This window comes from Sebastes fasciatus, chromosome 2 (genome assembly GCF_043250625.1).
Source record: "Sebastes fasciatus isolate fSebFas1 chromosome 2, fSebFas1.pri, whole genome shotgun sequence".
Lineage (NCBI taxonomy): Eukaryota > Metazoa > Chordata > Actinopteri > Perciformes > Sebastidae > Sebastes > Sebastes fasciatus.
Window position 1 is genome coordinate 30,635,089 of NC_133796.1, and position 20,138 is coordinate 30,655,226.

Genomic DNA, 20,138 nt, shown 5'->3' on the forward strand with positions numbered 1-20,138 from the left:
GACGCTGGACTAAAAGCTTCACTCAGACCCACAGACTGGATTAATTGAGTAATGTCCATCCCAGAGGGAAACTAAACTCCTGCAGCTCTCACACCGGTCCTCCTCCTCCTCCTCCTCCTCAGTAGCAGCGAGGTTCATCTGGAGGAAACTACTATGAGAGAGTAGCGAGCAATGCACAGACAATTCATGTAGTTAAATGGCGCCTGTCAAAAGGAAATTATACCAGCGGTTGCTGTTCTTTGTCGTGTTTCTTCCAATCTCAGGTAAGGAGCGTTTTCACTTATATGTAGTTAGAGTTGGTGAACATCCCGGTGACTGTCCGTAACTTTCCTGTGTGTCTGTGGAGCCTCAACAGGAGCTCACACCGCACACCTCTAATGTCATGTTGAGCTTATAATGGGTTGTTTTAGCAGTGGTTTCACTCAATGTAACCAGCTCTAAGTGTTATAATAAATAACTTATATATCTAACGTTACTTCAATTCAATGCTGCTCTAAGCTTCAGCTAAATATAAAGAGATACTAACAGTTAATGAATGAAGGGTATAAAAATGCTGTAGATATGCAAAGAATAGCCATATTTAACAGTCATATTTATGCTTTAAAGGGGACATATTATAAAAAAGTGAGATTTTCATGTTTTTTTATTATAAAGCAGGCTTAAGTCCTATATAAATACTGTGAAAGTATCGAAACACTCAAGCCACAGGGAAATACACACAGCCCGTATTCAGAAACTCTGCATTTGAAACAAGCTGTCAGGATTTCTGTCCATTTGTGATGTCACAAATATACAATATTTAGACCTTTTACCCAGTTTTAAGCCTAAACATTCTAAATGTGTCCCAGTTTATTCCTGTGAATGTCATCAGCTGACGGGAAGTACACATGGACCCAAGCTGGTGCCTAGCAACGCAATCCTGTTGCAATTCCGTCGCAATTCCGTTGAAATGAGCTAAAACGGAGCGTTTCAGACAGAGGGTAAATACAGGCATATTCAGGCCGACAGTATGACCTGAAAATCAGCATGATATGGGACCCTTAAATGAGAATGATAGCTTATCTGAGCAAGATTAAAGTGACAGTGTTCATATTGTTAAAGGTCCCATATTTTGCTCATTTTCAGGATCATACTTGTATTTTGTGTTTCTACTAGAACATGTTTACATGCTGTAATGTTAAAAAAACGCCTTTATTTTCCTCATACTGTCTGCTTGAATATACCTGTATTTACCCTCTGTCTGAAACGCTCCGTTTTAGCATATTTCGACGGAACTGTGAAGAAATTGCATTGCTAGGCAACAGCTTGGGTCCATGTGTATTTCCTGTCAGCTGAAGACATTCACATATACACCGCAACCAGGAATAAACTGGGACACATTTATAATGTTTATGTTTAAATCTGTGTAAAGGGTTTAAATATTGTATATTCGTGACATCACAAATGGGCAGAAATCCTGACAGCTTGTTTCAGATGCAGAGTTTCTGAATACGGACTGTGTGGATTTCCCTGTGGATTGAGAGTTTCGATACTTTCACAGTATTTATAAAGGACTTAAGCCTGCCTTATAATAAAAAAACATGAAAATCTCACTTTTTTATAATATGGGACCTTTAAGTAGGGCTGTGCATTGGCAAGAATCTGGCATTATGATACCTTTCATGATACAGGGGTAACTATTCAATATATTGCGATATATTGTGATTTTTTAAATTTTTTTATTTAATTTTAGGAAAGCTGTCATAGTATAAAGAACAAACCAGAAATATACAATTTTAGAATAGGCAAATATAACACATTTATACGGCATGCACAAACTGCATGGTTTTTGCCCCAAACTGCATGTGATTATCATAAAGTGGGCATGTCTGTAAAGGGGAGACTCGTGGGTACCCATACAACCCATTTACATTCACATATCTTGAGGTCAGAGGTCAAGGGACCCCTTTGAAAAATTTAGCGTAAGTTTGGAGTATTATTTAGCCTCCTTCTCCAACATGGTTGGTAGCAATGGATTCATATGGATAGTTTCATATGATGCCAGTAACTTCACTCGAGCTTTAAAACTGAGCCCGCTACAACCTCCGAAATACCAAATAGCGCCCGGGCCCAATGGCAGGCAGACAGATTTTTAAGAGGTTAATTAAAAATCAAACCAGTGTTTTGGAGAATCGATATCGCACAACATAATATCGCGATACTCATGCGTATCTATGTTTTCTTACACCCCTATTGTTAAGTATTACAAAGTATTTAGTTACAGTGGGACTCTGTGATCTTCTAACCAGGATCATCCGATTACAGAGCTGAAATGAGAGATCAGCAGTATGTCAGTCCAACAAAGAACAATTTGCTAATACAAAATCAATACATAACATATCAAACATAGAGCTGGTGATGGAGATATATGGTTTGCTTTATGAATGGTCCCTTTCTTTGATTTGGGAGAAAGTGTTGCAGGTTGTTATGTTATTGCTTTGAATTGGAAGTGAAGAACCTGCAATGTATTCTGTTGATATATTGAATTACAGCCTGTTATTAGGAATGACACTGTGTCCCTATTTGGTCCACAGAGGTCACATTAATGAAACATTACCTAAAGCTCATGCTGAGAGATCAGTAATAGGTTTCTGTGTAAACTAAAGGGAGTAATAGGATCAACAGTGTCACCTTCAGCTGGTGACTTTATGAGCCGTAAGCAATTGGATTAAAGTGGAGCAGAAAGAAAGCTACAATGTGATTACTGTACAGGACAGTAGACCTCCAAGACTCTCAAATGTGATATTTCACCTTAGTAGGACATTTTTTAATCAGTGTCACGCTTAATGATACTGAGCCACAGCCTCCAATAAGTGTAATTACTGACTGAAAACTCACTAATTTTACGGGACTTCTTTTAGTGCTGGCCCCATGCTGATAACCACTTTCACTCACATGCTCTTCTTCTCTCTTTCTTCAGGTGTTTTATGCTTTAGCGAGTTATTTTTCATCAAGGAGCCCCATGATGTCACCGTCATGCGGCGAGAAGCTGTTATTTTGGACTGTCAGGCGCACGGGGAGTCACCCATCGACGTCAGGTGGCTCAAGAACGGAGTAAAAGTGGTGGAGAACGAACGGGTGTACCTGCTCTCCAATGGCTCCCTTTATATTTCAGAGGTGGAGAGCAGAAGAGGAGACAAATCAGATGAAGGGCTCTATCAGTGCCTCGCTCAGAACAAGTACGGCGCAATCTTGAGCCAGAAAGCCCGTCTTACAATCGCAAGTGAGTATCGTGCTGGAGTCACATTGGAAACATAACAGTGTTGAGGACATGAGATGGACAACTCTAATGATGTTCAGGCAGAGTCAAATGTCATGTATTCTAGTTGTTTGCTACCATTTACTTACAATAATCATTGGATGAGATTGAAATCTCCCTGCATGAATCATCCAAGGAGGTTTATACACATTAGTGTTTATTTTATTTATTTGTTTCATTTTGCTGCTCAGTGTTGCATTCGAGGCAGCTTTGGTGGTAGCGGTGAAGGAAGAGGGACAAAGTCTTCAAAGTTAGAGCCCAAAATAGATGCTGTTTGGAAGGGGAATATGCCCATTAGTGTGTTAATGAAGGGGCAGCAGATTTGAAAGGTTAGGAGCTGTCCAGGATACTGGCTCTCCAATGCTAAAGAGCAGATGACCCCTATTCACAGGCTGGGGCTTTCATGTTATTGCACCCTGATCGCTTGAGGAATTGTTCTTTTGGAATGCTTTCTCCTCCAGTGCTGTGCGAGTTGGCTTCGTATTTTAAGGGGGGAGTAGAGCAGCTTCAGGCAGAGTTGGTCTTTTGGGACCTTATATCCCCTCCTCCCACACCACGGGCCATGCATCTTGCTGTGCCACTTTTGCAGAATGTGTGTTAACCCTTTTACCCCGCCTGCAATGTGTTCCCCTCTAGTAAAACATGCATTTTTAACATTGCTGAAATTGTATTTTATATTGACTTTAATGAGGCAGAAAATAGCTGTTTTGCATGTCTTGTCCTGGGATTGTATTTTAATCCTTGTTTCCATATAATTCCATAGTGGAAGATTGTTTTACTTTGAAGTCTATTCCTCCTCCAATGTGCTCTATATAATATCCAAAGCATTGATATAGCATCAAACAACCATTTGCTATGTAAAGATATATATAGGAGTAATGTCTACCTGAGCAGAAAGGGAAGTCGCTCTCCCTCTGTGTGTGTTGTTATACAAGTTTTTCCTCGCTATGTTGACATAGCCGGACCGGCCGTGCGTGCTTTTAGTGCATGTGAGCGTGCCCCACTGGTTAGCTCAGGGCCGCTGCTCTGCATTGCTCTCATACGGCGGTTACAGCTAACACCTACCCTCTGGTTCATCCTCAGGTTAACACTGTTGGCTCTGTAAGCAGTGTTGCCTTTGTTTTCACTGTTAGCACCGTTAGCTACGAGCCACCGGCTCAGCTGTTGCCATGTTGAGAGCCATGCGGAAGCAATAAAAATGCTCCCAATCTCACATTTAGCACTTTTAAACAGATACAAAAATAAAAAATAATAAGTCTGCTTTCATGTAAAAAATGGTTTCCTCTAAGACCATCATCGATCACCTCCGTTTACAGATTAATAGCTTGATATCATTGCCAGCACGTTTGGAATAATTGTTAATGGACTTTGGTTTAATGGAGTGCAAACAGTGTGAGTTACATAACGGTTGTTGAGTTTCTTGAGCCAGTTTACATGAATTATTCTAAAGTTGTACTTAACTACATGCGATGCTCTTGTCGAGATCCCAGTCGTGACTCCGATATTTCACGGTGCTTGTAAATATGTATAGTTTATTAATTAATTGAGTGGTTTACCTGCTTTATAGTTTGAAGTTAAGAGGTGATAAAGGCTGCCAGTAAGCTTTACTAGTTTGTTTAAAATGGCACTTAGACCTGCTTGAGGGTCTATCTGGAAGCTCATAAAATTTGCACATACCTGAGAAATGCTCAGTTGAAGGACACAGAGGTAGCAGTGGGGGTTGTTACGAGTGATGTGCCCACACACATACGCACACACACACACACACAACTGTGAATTGCTGTTTCCCAGTACCACTGCCTTACTCAAGTTTCTAAATGACCAAACTTTATTGCAGGTCTTACCAGGTCAGTAGGGGCTGGAGGCTTTCCACACAATTGTTTTCTGCCCCACTACTCTGGTGAAAGGGTGAAAAGCTTTTCACTCTGACCGTTTTTGTCCACATTGGCCCCTGTGCTCGCAAAAGAAAAGGGTTTCTTTGGGGGGGGCGATTGTTTGCCCTGATATCAGTGGACAGGACAGCTGGACATGTTCACCACTGAAAGGCTAATTGCATTAAATTGTAAAAGTTAAACATCAGACATTGATTCTAAGTTTACAATTTGATTGAAAAGTCAGGGTGGCAATCCTCATTAACCAGCATGGCTCTCTTCTATGACCCGCCTCTTGTCCTGACCTGCTCAGTCTGCTCAGAGATAGTGGCAATATGTGGTCATTTGTCTTTAAACTATTTCAGCTGTACATAACGTTGTGTTTATCACCAATATTTATCATGGATAGTACATAAGGGGAGCCTCATTGCCTCCTTTCCAGAGCTGGTTACATATCCCTCTTTATGCTACCATTTCATCTCCAATAGCTTTGTCCTGTTAGAAGATGTGGTAAGAATGACAATGTTGTATGTCTGCAGGATTGGTACCATTGGTGATCTTTTTAATCCTATGCTCATGTGTTGAAGCTTTGGACCTGCTAGTTGTTCTTTGAGGAATGTGATGGTGATGGAGGGTAACCTTAAACATTGGTTTGCTGAAGCGCAAAGGTGAGAAGGGATTTGGCCTCGATGAAAAGGAATGTGACACATGAGCCTCGCCATGTGACTTTTGTCAATAGACTTCAGATTGATGGGGATTTCAGTAGAGAGATTGCCTCCTGAGTTAGCTTCCTTTTTTGGCCTCTTGTACCGTGTGATTACAGGTAAATAAAGCATGAAAACTGAGGAAAATGTCTCATCAACTTTTACAGGTATGGCTCAGTTGTGGCAACCATGTTGGTGTAAATTAGGCACTGTGACATGGTGAAAATTGCCCAGAGATATCTAGTTTTACATTGCAGTCCAGATGGTTTCAGACATGTTGATAGCTTTAAAAAAAAATCATTGACCAGTCTGTAATGATAATGCTCTGCTGTACCCTGGCATTATTGATGCTGGGGACAAAACACCAATCCCAGGAGCAGTTGAAACTGATGGCATCGGGTCAGTCTTGTAGAAAGTAGATGCTTGGGCCTGTGTTGGAGGATAGCTTTATTAACAGCTCAGCTGTGTTACATAACATTATGTGTTGCATTCCCACTGATGGAGTGTATCTATTTGTGATTGCCATACTGATTTTAACATGACACCCACACAAAGTGCCTTGTTGTAACTGTCACCCAGAGCAGATCTGTTTAAGGGATGCACCGATCCAATTTTTTCTCTCCCACAGAATAAGTGCCAGAATAAGTGTAATGGCATCCTAGATTACAGTTTTGGTGTGATTGTTTCTACCAGTTTCTTTCACTTTCACAGTTACAGATGTAATATATCATATATGGATTATTCACTTTATTCTAGGGATGCACCGATCCAACTTTTTCAGTCCCGATAGCGATCAGAATGAGCTTTAAAGGAGTTATTTGAAGGAGCTGCTGCTGCTCATGTACAAAGTTTATTTGACCTTAATGGTGTGTCCATAGGCAGCCAGGCCAAGACCCCAGCGTTATTTTAAGTTGCTAAGGAATGATTCTGACGAGCACTGGCTCTGCACAATTAGAAACCCCAATAAGACGAAAGCAAACCTAGCACAGTGTGAGCTGTGGAGTGAATGAATGAAACGGCCTGAAGTGAGACAACTCAAAGCCTGGAATCTTGTTTTTCTCCTCTGCTGGACACGAAAGGTTACCATGGTTCCCCTGAACGGCAGGCCCAGAGGTCAAAGGTTTCCTTAAATTGTTCAATAGATGGAGGGCAGTGAGACAGAGCACAGGACTTAAATCTTTCCTACAATAAAGTGGGATCTATTTTTATCAGTTGCTGTCATCAGTGGGTCGACTTTTGTTTTTTTTCTCTCACTCATCTGTCGTATTATAACACAACTTTTATTTTGTCTGCCATCAACTTATCCTTCTAATACGCCATGACAACGTATAAAGCTATTGTTAAAAAAAACAAATGTAGCTATTTACAGATTGACTTCTTCAGCTCTATGTTATGATACGGAGATTAAAGACAATGAAGCCACTGTCTGTGGTGAGTGGAGGTTGCTGTTGAATGATTGGAAAACTTTGTAGCAGAGATAAGAGGTTGGAGGAGGGGATGAATGCTCCTTCCAACACCGCTCCCCCACCGTCCGCTCGGTGCTTTCAGAGGTCACGCCGCTCATGGGAATAGGTCTTTGTTTAGCCAGGCCAGTGGTCACTTGACTGTCCTGCAGCCTGTGTGTAGAAGCGGCACATCTGCCAACCAGCTAGTGATTGATTTGTGGGCTTTTTCAGCTTTGCATTCTTCTCCTTCTTGCTTATCAGCCCTCTTTTTTTTTCCAAGAGCCTTTTATTAATGTTCAGTGGGGTCACTGAACATTGCAAAGGACTCACCATTCAATTAAATAGTGACGTTTTTCAGTAGGAGTTGTTGAATGAGTAAAACTTATTTTGGTGTAACCATGTGGTGCACTCCAGTGCACAGGAATAGAGCCCAGAAGAAGAGCACATGTAAAACTTTTCATGCTTGTTTCAGTGATTCAGTGAAGGTTTTTAACGGGCCTCCTGATGCTGAAAGCCATCAATTTAGCATGCAGCCTGCAGGATCGGGAGAAGATGATCAATTTTAATGTCTCCCCTAAAAGATTGGCCCCTGGGGGGTAGGTTGGGTTGGGAATGATTGGGGGCCTTCATAGCCAGCCACATAGCTGAACTAGCTGAACACAAACTGCTTCGGTCATCCACAATGTTGAAACCAGATTGAAGTTAACGTCATTTACTGTCGATGACAACATTTGCGTTTACATTTACGAGCACTGTCAGATGCTCTGGTTGTCCAGAGATGTCTAGTTTTACATTGCAGTCCAGATGGTTTCAGACATGTTGATAGCTTAAAAAAAAATCATTGACCAGTCTGTAATGATAATGCTCTGCTGTACCCTGGCATTATTGATGCTGGGGACAAAACACCAATTCCAGGAGCAGTTGAAAATGACGGCGTCCAGTCAGTCTTGTAGAAAGTAGATGCTTGGGCCTGTGTTGGAGGATAGCTTTATTAACATAACATTATGTGTTACATAACATTATGTGTCGCATTCCCACTGATGGAGTGTATCTATTTGTGATTACCATACTGATTTTAACATGACATTGCACGCACAAATTGTTGTAACTGACATCCAGAGCAATCGATTCAGCTTGTGTCATCCACAATGTTAAAACCAGATTGAAGTTAACGTCATTCACTGTCGATGACAACATTTACGTTTATTAGAAAGTTGAAGAATTAGGCTACTTTGGATGTAGCTGTTTTCTCAGATCGTTCCTTAAGTGGAAAGGAATTGAGTTTATTCCAGATTCATTTTGGCGTTTGGATTTTGCAAAACATCACATTTCCTTGTTTGACAATTTAATGATGTCCTGGCACTTCAATGTCACTGAGGATCTATTTGACACAGAATGAGTTCCTCTACCTGAATAAGAGAAGTATAGGTAGGATGTAGAACGTGCATATTGTTTAATATGAGATGTGTAAAAAGTGCTTTATCACCGTGACAGCGCTGTCAGTGTTCAAGCTCACATGCAGGTAGACTATGCTGTGCTGCGCCCTAGCTGAGAAACTGACCACAGTAACCAGATGAGAGAGGGCTGAACTAATTCCTGGTATGTAAGGGAACCTTTGTTTGGGCCTGACCTGTCCACTGACCTTCAGTTTGCTGAGCTGCTGGCATCAGCAGGCCCATCTGTTGCAAGCTGAAGTGACGCAAATATAGCTTTACTCTTCAGGTTTGGACTGTAGGGGGGGCGTACTGTAATAAACCAGGAAGGTATGTGGTGTGGACAGACTCATATTTGGCATATCTTTAGCTCAGAATTTTCAACTCACTGTCACTTTACGTCAAGCATGCAGTTAGTTTAACATTGTGATTCGACATGCACCAGCTGGACCACATGTATTGTTTTATTTGTTGCAGTAGCAGCAACTGGTAGATGTCATCGATACAGCAGAAAAGGATATTATTACAAAACAGCATTTAAAAACGTCACAGCTGGAGTGATTTCTAGGCAGTTTGCAGTGAGCAGTAGTGCTGGTTTGGGGGTGGTCATGTAGGGCCTTTGGTGCTCGCCAGGATTTGTGGAGGTCAGAGGTCAGAGGTGAGATTGCTGGGAAGTCAGAACTGTTTCTTCATGCTTTTGGGGAACAGGCTGAGGAATGTATTTGTCTTTTTTCTACTCCTCTTCTTCTTCTAGTTGGCTAAAGTGGTATGGCAAACAAGACCAAAGGTTTTATATGAATATATTTTGGTGGAATAAAAGAAATGACGCAAACATACTCACAGTGAAAGTGAAAAATGTCATTTTAGTCTTAATTAACAAACAAAGAATATATGGCTGAATGCAAATAGTTAAAGTAAATCACAAACAGCTTGACATGTTTGCTTTAATAATTTCATCTCCACATTAGATGCCCCTCGGCAAACATCATCGCTCAAAGCAGAAGGTCAGCCTCCCTGTTTTCAGCCGGGAGTGCTCCGGCCAATGCTCGACAAACCCTAGCAGTTATAGATTTCCCTCCTTGTCTTAGTAGTTAATCAATAATCAATGATCATCCCGCTGTTTGTCAATCCAGCATCATTTGACTGAAAGGCAAAGTAGTGAGGCAGAGGATCAGTGCAGCTCATCTCTCATGCCCTGCAGCCATATCACTTGAGCGCATAATGGCATTTCTGTAAGAGCCTGCGTTAACACTGGGGGGGTGGGAGAGGGTGTGCATGTGAGGGGCGGGGGGGTTTGAATGCCTCTCGCGGCTTCTGTCTTCACATCAAACAACCACAGCGGAGCTAAGAGGGGTAACAGCTCAGGACTAATTTGATTAAATGGGTCTATGGTGAAAGGATCTGATCGTGACGACAGTTTGCATCTTGTCCGACAAGAAGGATACCAGGCATATACCCGCTATTTTCCCTCACAGTCTGGAAAACAGATGTGTTGTAAGCAACATCCAATCATTTAATAAACAGAGTCATATCGATTCATACTCCTCTAAAGTCTCTCGTATCAAGTCCTACGACGGCACTATGACAATGGAAAAAGAAAATAGACTCAGCAGCCAATTTAAAAAACATCTCTACAACTAACTAATCATTAAATGAATTTAAAAATAATCTAGTGATCAGAAATACAAATGATTTGTCTATATTTTATCTCAGCGACCAAAACTATCACCCTTCCCTTGGCCAAAATGAGGCGCTCTTTTCTCCACAAATTCCAGCTTGATTTTGAGGCAAGGTCCTGTCAGTTGTGTAAAAGTCATAATTCACTGAATGTTTTTTTTTGGCAGTCAGAGCTCTCCTGCTGTTTAGCACCCCAACACCTGGCAACACTGCTTCACGCAGCCATCCATCATGGCTCTCTGAGACACTACAGTGTGTTTATGGCAGTGGAGGGACTCCCTGTAGATTTTTCTCGAAAGCACAGGTTACCGCGGCGTGATGTTACATGTCTCTGTGGAAAAATATACTGATAAGGATGTTGGATATATCCAATTCAGTACAAAGAATTATGGTTGGCAATGTGCGAGTCAGACATTTATGTATTTTCACTGTTTATGGTTGTTTCCCCTTTGGTTTCATGAGGTTTTCAGTACTCACTTAGGAAATATTGAATTAGCTTTACATTTATCCATATTAAGGTTATCCACATATGTGTATTTGTGGGTTTTATGCAGCATCTTCAAAAAATTGTGGCAGAATTGAACCATTTTTGATATTTTTTTGGGGATGTTTTTCGCACTGAATAACTGACAGATGTGATTTCAACTTTATGCCCTGCTTCCTGCTCCTTTCTGTTTCTTCTTTGCTGAGTGCTGATGGCTCGCTGCAGCAGAAGAAGCTTTGGATCTGTGCATGGAGGTCAAAGAGCAACACACTGTGTTTGGTTATCCATTTCTTGAGAGATGATAGTTTCATCCTGAAAGCAGTTTTGCAACTTGAAACTGAAATTATAAATGATGTAATTTGGTAGAATACAAAGTTATACAGCTTTATTTTTCTGGTCCATTGGAAAAAATAATGTACAGTCTATTGATTTGTCCATCTCTGTCTGTACCATGGATTATTTGGTATATTTATGATAATGAATAACATGCTAGCGTGCTGTGATGCTTACTGTTTTCTGATAATCCCAGTATTTGCTCTCTATCACAAACAGCAGTGCAATTGATTTCTTTTAACAAATGATTGACCTCAGGCTTTTGCAGCTTTTTGAGCACAGAGGGGGATGGTGCAGCAGTGGGTGACCTTAATGGCTTTTAGGACTTTTACGGCCCAGGAGGAACCGCTGTCAAAAAGAGCATTCATTAACAAAAAAGGGCTAAAACAACTTAAATCATTATAAAATACATACATTTCTGTCAGCTCTTCAGTTCACCATAAAAGGCCTTATTGTAATTCATGTCAGGCCTCATTTGCTTGCTGCTCAGCTGGTGGCTGACAACAGCTCAGTTTCAGGGAAACCCTATCCACGCAGGATGTAGCTGTTCCACTCCAGTCATCACCTTCCCGCAGCACTCAGCAGGTCTGCAGCTTTAGGTAATAGGCATCTCTGTTTTCTGACATCCACTGGATCTGACTGAGATGGATGGATGTCTGAAATACAGCAAAATGTTTGAAAAGGAAGGGAGGCAATTCAGAGATAGATAATAAGATTTAATCATCCTTTGGATTGATCCTGTAGAACCATCCACACACACTCTATGTTTATAATAATGGTTAGTTAAGAGTGATAGAAGTTATATTAATAGTGATTGAACTTCCCCTCGTATCATCTTTCCTTGCTGATTGGTGAGTTTCTCTCTAACCTTGACATTGTGGGCAGTTGTCTAAGGCTTTTGACTGATTTCATGTCTTGGCTTAGACTTCTAATGTGCTTTAGTTTTGTGTCAAAGCGTGTTTTCTAGCAACGCAAGAAGTGAAATACAACACCAACTTTCACTGTAAAGAAACACCTCAAGGGAAACAAGTTTCGTTTGACTTTTTCTTAGAAAGACCACATGTAAGAGATAAAAACATGAAATACTATCTTGGTTACAGGGAGGAATTGTACTGTACGAGACACAGTGACGTTTGTGTGTTAGTAGAAGCCGTTCATCTGGGCTGCTTCTCTTCTTATTGCCTTTTGGCAAATGTGCAACCTCAATATGTTGCTGAAGAGAAGCTGATAAATGTAGCTGTGTTAAATTACCAATACTGGGAGACAGTATATACCATGTCATTCTGATACACTAGAAGATAAATGTTGCTCTCTTTTGCTGCAGGTATCTCCGCTTTTGCAATCCAGCCGACGTCCATAGTGGTGACTGAAGGCTCAGTCGCCAGGTTTTCCTGCAAAATCAGTGCACACCCTCCTACCATCATCACTTGGGAGTTCAATCGGGTCACATTACCCCTTGCCACGGAAAGGTATGCACTCTGTTGTTTTCAGTTTTACTTCATGGTATTAATTGTTCACATACTTACTGGACAGCAGATATTTTGAAGCAGAACATGAAATATAATCTATGAACGTTCTTATCCTTTATCAGATATTATGAATGTTTGATATGTAATTGCTTTATTTATTGTAAGTGATTAATGCTGTGTCGTATCTCTTTCATCCAGAATCACAGTCCTGCCCAGTGGTGTTATTCAGATTTACGGGGTGCAGCGGGCAGATGCTGGAAATTACCGCTGCATCACCACAAACATCGCCAGCCGCCGCCGAAGCACAGAGGCCACCCTCACTGTCACCCCAGGTGTGTCAACCAGCTCTCTTTTTGCAAATGTATTGTGTAAAGGGCATCAACACACAGTTTAGTAGTGAAATATCCATCACAAAGGAGAAACTGTGTTTGCTGTAGACATTTACCTAAACCTACTGTATACAAAAGGAAGATGTGATGGGTGTTCTATAATGTATTTTATAAGAGAAATTGCAAAAGTGTTATCATATTAAAACCAATACTGCAGTATCTCAGTGAGGTAACTGTTTTGTGTCTCTCAAGCAGTTGTAGACTGGTCAATAGTTTGTTGAGAGGCTTATTTATTGGCTAAAGGGACAGGACAGAGATAGCATTTTCACTCAAATCTACAATATCCGTCACATCACACCACATGCACTAAAGCTGCCTTCCTCCCTCTCCCTGCAGCTCCCAGGCCTCAGCTTCCCCAGAGACCACGCATTATCTCCGGCCCACAGAACATCTCAGTGTCGCTGCACCAGAATGCCATCCTGGAGTGCATGGCCACAGGCAATCCCCGACCCATCATCTCCTGGAGCCGAGCGGACAGCAAGTCTATTGACGTTTACAACACCAAAGTGTTGGGAAACGGCAACCTCATTATCACAGACATCAAGCCCCAGCATGGAGGAGTCTATATGTGCAGAGCCACCACTCCTGGCACGCGAAACTATACAGTCGCTTCAGCCAATATCACTGTGTTAGGTAAAGATATAACGTAGTTTGGCTTGGATTTAGTTTTGATAATTCATTAATCAAAAACATTTATTTTACATTTATCTCATTGTTGTTCTTCTTCTAAAGCTCCACCTTCCTTGGTCGAGTGGCCAGAGAGCCTGACCCGTCCACGTGCAGGCACCGCCCGCTTTGTGTGTCAAGCTGAAGGAGTTCCAACGCCTCAAATCACTTGGCTCAAGAACGGAGAAAAAGTTCACTCCAATGGTCGAATCAAGATGTACAACAGGTATATTCCTCTTTCCTTTTAAGGGTTAATTCCTGAGATACCTAAATCCCTTTCCTGGCCACTCACATGTATTTGCATTTGTATGCACAGAGATAATGAAAACAGGAACCCTAACTCCTTTTACTGGACCGTGAAACGTTCGTTTAATAGTGTTTGTTGGCCAGTTTAAAACACCGTAAATAAATAATTCACTACTGTCGCAACAGTAGAAAGGAAACTGAATAATTTACAGCGTTGCAAATGGGGTTTTAGTTGGTTTCCCTTTATTTTGCTCCCGCTCCTTATTCAACTGTCAGTGCTTGTTAAAGGTAATTATAGAAAGATTACATCCTGGTAAAGGATGAAGCCATCTGTGTGCATACTCTTCATCTGTGTGTGTCTGTGTCACATAGCAAACTGGTCATCAACCAGATCATCCCTGAGGACGATGCAATCTATCAGTGCCAGGCAGAGAACGAGCTGGGATCGGTCCTCTCCATGGCGAGGCTCATTGTGGTGATGTCTGAGGATCGGCCCAGTGCTCCCAGGGATGTCCGAGCTGACACCGTGTCGAGCTCCGCCATCCTTCTGGCTTGGGAGAGGCCTCAGTATAACTCAGATAAAGTTATTGCTTACTCAGTGCACTACATGAAGGCTGAAGGTGAGTGGTGTGTAAACAAACAAGAGACTGTCTTTTTGTCACACAGGGATACTGACTCTAGTGGAAGGTTTCCATTGATATATTTAAATATTTCATGTTAGTGGCCTTTAAAAGAGATCTCCACCAATTTAGCATTGCACTCCCATAACACTGTTGGATGCACAATGAACAGTTTAAAACAAAAAGGATCAAAATTGATACATCAGAACCAGAACTATTATTTCATGTTTTCCATTATTACTCCTGGTTAAAACCTGGCGCCTACATTACCTACATTTTTTTTTTTTAAACATAGGTCAACATGTCACATAAGTCACAGGATCTGTTTACTGATTGGCTGTGGGTACCCTCTGGCCGCACTTCACTGCTAAAAATTAAACTTTTCCCAACTTTTAGTTTGACTGCACTCGCTGAGCTTGGGAGCGGCCATCGCAGCTTTCCATAGACTTTGCGTGGCAGCTCTCCGCAGGCCATACTTCACCGATGCTCTGGTGTGAATTTGGCGTTAATTTCTTTCTAACTCCAAGCCCCCAGATGTTTTTCATTTTCAACCCTCTAGTCTTCAATTTATCACACTTCACACTGCTCCCTTTGGAGCCACAAAAGGCTTTATACAACTTTTTTCACATATGCAGTTTCACTTCTTAAGACCTCTAAATACACTTTGATGCATACAATTGGTGGAGTTCCCCTTTAAGGGGAAACTTTGCTCATTTTCAGCCAGATTTGTATCGTTGAAATGTGGGTGATATATGAAAAATTAACAATGTTCCGCTCCCCTCCATGTTAGCGTCACTATGTCGCTCATTTACCAGTGAGGATCCGAATCGCGAAACGTATCATCCAGTGGACTATTGCCGGTGGGTGAGTGGGGAGCTCCGGCCGCCGTTAACATGGAGGGGAGCCAAACATCGTTCATTTCCACCCACAATGCAACGATACAAAGCCAGTTGAAAATCTGCAAAGCATCCCTTAAAGACCTAAGGAAATAGCAGTTTAGGAACTTAAACACTGCCACTTCCTGTATAGAAAATATATTGTGGGAGCTGACTATGTGTTGTTAATCCTATGTTGGTGGGCAGAGGTCAAGTGATAGAAAAAAGAAATGTGTCTCCAAAGAAAAGAAGAACAACGGCTTTTTCTTGATGAACAGGAATAGTCCTCTATAGACTGTAGCCCTGTGGGGTTTCGAGATTCAGGTTCCCTTCTTTTTAATGCAGGACGCACACAAAACTCTTCACATAAAGCACAAGGGATGTAATGTGGCAGCAGAAAAGCCTTAAAGCCTTTCAGCTTCCCTGGGAACTCTTGCTGTTGACAACAAGAGTCACATTCAAACAATGCAACATTTGAGAAGAAAATTCAGCATGTTCATTCAAGCACTGCACTTCATTATAATGCCACTGACTTCCATTGGCAGGTGAAATGTACAGAATTCAACCAGAGAGAAAGGAACACCTGCTGGATTTTGTTGGGGATAAGGAGGTCAACATAAAAAGAACAAGTTGAACAAATTCCCTCTGTGTTATTCTTGAATAACTGGCACCTGTCAGGGATTTTGTGCACTTGATTTAGATTTAGTGACACAGAGAATGGTTGTTCACTGACATTGACAGAGTATCAGTCAGTACGCTCTGTACCTGAGGTTGCAGAGAAAGACGCTCAGCACTAAATGGAGGCTCTAATGAAAGGAGGAACTAATTAGCCCATTGGATGGAGTGTCCAAAAGTGTGTATTCTGTGAGGGCCGTGGGAGGGTGTGAATTGGACAGGAAAGCAGACTTTGCTACACTTCCCAGAGAGGCTTACTTATGCATTCAGACTACGGAGAAAGCTTTTTTTTGTTTACGCCTCAAGCACCTTGTTTACCAAGTCAGAAATCAGACCAGGTAATTTTTTTCCCCAGGACACAAATACATCTTTTGTGTGACTTTGCTAATCTGCTCTAATTAAATAACTATTACACAATAGGTCATTTGAAAAACTAGTGCAAGTAAACTGCTGCAGGAAGTGATGACTGTATCTGTACAATATTTTGTAATGACATGTAAAAATTTGGAACTTTATAACAAAGTGTTATAAGGTTTTGTTCCATAGCAACAACATTAACTTTTATAATGTTTACACCTTTTTGCGGACTGGATATGATGATGGTCTCCTGCTTTGTATATATATTTTTTTTAGAAAAATAAGAACCTTTTATCCAGAAGTACTGTTGATTTGGTTTATTTTGATATAAAACTCATTTTATGGTGTTGTCATTTGTCCAGGATTAAACAACGAGGAATATCAAGTTGTCATTGGAAACGATACAACTCGCTACATTATTGATGACCTGGAGTCGGCTCGCAACTACACCTTCTACGTGGTGGCCTACATGCCCATGGGAGCCAGTCGTATGTCGGACAACGTGTTCCAGCACACGCTCGAGGATGGTGAGGCATACACTTAGTGAAGGTCACAAACAATATAATCCTGTGTCCTCCACAGTGAATACAAAATCATATATAGAGAGTGAGATGGACAGATAAAGGACAAACTCCTATTATTGATCTTTAAACAGACTGTTAGACTCTATGTTATTCCAGTAGGAGCTCAGGGGATGTTTGTTTACAGAATATTTTTTACTGCAGTGAATGAGCTTTGTTTTTGATGTAAGAGACAATCAAATTATGTATGTGTGTGCCTACGTACACAAGCTCATGTGTGTCTGTGTTTATGTCCCATGCCCCTCGAGTGTCTTTGAATTCCAGGCAAACCTCATTTGCTCATGGCCTGTGGGTCAAAGGCTGCCGTGTGTCTGTTCTACATGACTGAAGTTATTAAATGATATTACATAGCTTGCAGGGCAAGCTCGAGGTCACCTTAAATAGACGCTCTGGTAAAGACAATTTAATCCATTTCTAATTAGGGGAGAAATAAATAGAATGTCTTGTGATTAGTTTAAACACATAAGATCCTGTGTGTCAGATTTTCACATGAAAATATTACTTAAAAACAGGACGTGTAGCTGTTTCATATCCTCGGTCTGTGTAGGTCTGAGTGAGGTCACTGAGATAATGGGGCGCAGAGCCTGCAGCTTTGTAGGTTAGTGTGTGCCCACAATGGCCTAATACAACCAGACATATCAATTGGATTGCTACAATATAGATGGTTGACAAAATGATATTGTCTCAGGGTATATATAATCTTCTTATCGCCCAACCCTAGTTTGTGTCTAAACTCCTGTCCTCCAGACTGGTGCAGTATGTTACAATTTTAAACACAGGTGATATTTTTACCAGCCGCGACAGCGTGTGGCTGGTATTGTCTTGACCTCGTGACTCTGTGTGTGTGTCATCGTGGCAAAATGTGATTCTGGAGACACCTACTGTAGAGGGAACTACCACAGAGGTGGTTTTGAATACTTTGCCAGGTGTTTATATGTCTTTATTACGCAGGTTTGTTGAATACTCGATTCTGATTGGTCAATCACGGCGTTCTACGGTCTGTTATTTCTTTATAACAGACCATTGCTATGGGTGTAATTCTGATGTCGGACTCTGGCGCACCATTTTTGTGTTGAATTAATGATTTCTTAAGTAAATAGCCGTGTAATAAGCGGGATAATGTAAAGCAAGGGGGTGATTGTTGTGAAATAAACCCCTTCAGGGTGATGCAAGACCCCTCCGCTTCGCGTTAGGGTGCCACATGGACCTGTCGGGGTTTATTTCACAACAATGACCAAATCTCTAGTTCATCTTTATTTTTAAGCTCCACATCTTGATTTCAGCTCTTAATGAACCAACTGAAGCATCTCATGGAGAGGCCGCTGAATGTATATGGTTATCAAAATATATTCAACAGTGATCTAGTATGTTTGGAAAAAGTTCCTAAGGTTCCGCTATTCCTTTTCAGTAAAGACAAACATCCAGAAGGAACAGCTATTCAAAGCATCAGGGGCGACTTTTCTGTTTTCTTGGCTCACAGCAGTTCTTTTGGTCTTAACCTGTCTGTCTTGTTGGTCCACAGTTCCGCTCCGTGCCCCTGAGCTCAGCCTCACCAGCCGCAGTCCCGTGGACATCCATGTGTCTTGGCAGCCCCTTCCAGACAAGCTGAGTCGTGGCCGAGTCTCTGCCTACCGTTTGTCCTATCGCACCAGCGCTGAGAATACAGTCTCACAGATGGAGCTACCTGGAGACAAGACCCAGCATCTCCTGGAAAGCCTGCAGCCTGACACCATCTACCTCCTGCGTATTGTTGCTGCCACCAGCGTTGGGTGGGGCGAGCAGTCTGCCTGGACATCCCACCGCACTCCGAAGGCATCCAGTGCTAGAGGTACAACATTTGGAAGAGTTGCCTTCATAATTTATTAAAGATGATGAAGTTAAGATTTTTTGTTTTTCAGAATTTCAAATATGCAGGCACAAAATATTAACATCTACACATACAGGAAGGTGATGCAAAAAGCTGAATTATCACTGAACTTTTCTCTTCTGCTTAAACCATGAGAGAGTTAAGAGAGGAGCTTGCTCTAATAATCTTGTTAAGGCATTGCGTTTGTTACTCTGTGACCTTTGCCCTGCACTGTCAGTAACATTGGAAGGGTTTCAGTCATGGGTCATAAAGGGAGCGACTCAGGCCTCTGGGTGGGAAAGAGTATATGGCTGTTTAGAGCCACATCTGAAGCTTTGAGGCGGGGGAAGGGATGATTTGTTTTTCCTGCCCATCTCTATTGCCCTCTGTCTCCAGTTTAAACTCAGACAGGAGTCTTCAATTGGCAAACTTCATTCCCCTCATTCCTAAAATAAAAATGTGTGAAATGGCTCCCCTGACTGCTAGTGTGGTTGTCTCTGGTCTGCATTGAGTGTGAAACAGCTGGTAAGGCATCAGATGGTAGTTTCACTTTTCAAAGAAAAGGGACCTCCTCTGTTCCTCACATAAACACTGGAAACAACTTGGTGAAGAGACTCCAGTCTTCTAAGAACAAGTTCCTGTTTTCTTAAAAGTCACAAGATACACATAGAAGAACAATAGAAGCAGCACTGCTTATTTTGATTCACATGGACTTTCATCTGGAGTGTTTTTGTTATCACAAACCTGAAAAGACTATTTGTGAACTCTTTCTTGTGTTAGTGTAGGATTGTAATCCATCTGGGAATATCATTATCTAAATATAAATGTTTTTCCGACTCTTCCCTCTATAGTTCCTATGGCTCCTGAGCTGCATTTGGAGCCTTTGAACTGCACCACTATCTTGGCGCGCTGGCAGCTGGCACCCAGGAACTCAGCCAGTGTTCAAGGCTTCAGACTCTTCTACCAGGAGGAGACCCAGTCAGAGAGGGCGCCGATTGAGCTGCGTGCCTTGGATAATACATACACCATCGGAGGCCTTGGTGAGTCTTGTTTCAGATCATTTGAGTTACCTGCTGCCACTGTGGCACCTGGTATGCAGGACATCATACAGTATTTTCTAGGGATGCACCGATCCGACTTTTTCGGTCCCGATAGCGATACCTTGGCTT

At 41.7% G+C, this 20,138-nt stretch overlaps 1 protein-coding gene across 2 annotated transcripts in view; it reads left to right on the plus strand.

Annotated features, from left to right (window-relative positions):
* The window catches only part of prtga (protogenin homolog a (Gallus gallus)), a 35,995-nt gene continuing 15,857 nt past the window's right edge, over positions 1–20,138 (plus strand). Inside the window, exons 1-10 of one of the 2 annotated variants that reach the window (XM_074618435.1) lie at positions 1–263; positions 2,960–3,262; positions 12,570–12,714; positions 12,913–13,046; positions 13,440–13,736; positions 13,836–13,995; positions 14,388–14,635; positions 16,905–17,069; positions 18,646–18,951; positions 19,821–20,009. In XM_074618435.1, coding sequence (XP_074474536.1) covers positions 197–263; positions 2,960–3,262; positions 12,570–12,714; positions 12,913–13,046; positions 13,440–13,736; positions 13,836–13,995; positions 14,388–14,635; positions 16,905–17,069; positions 18,646–18,951; positions 19,821–20,009 — 2,014 coding nt within the window. In that variant the 5' untranslated portion in view covers positions 1–196. The remainder of the gene's footprint in view (positions 264–2,959; positions 3,263–12,569; positions 12,715–12,912; positions 13,047–13,439; positions 13,737–13,835; positions 13,996–14,387; positions 14,636–16,904; positions 17,070–18,645; positions 18,952–19,820; positions 20,010–20,138) is intronic. The other variant, XM_074618426.1, reaches the window with a different exon arrangement.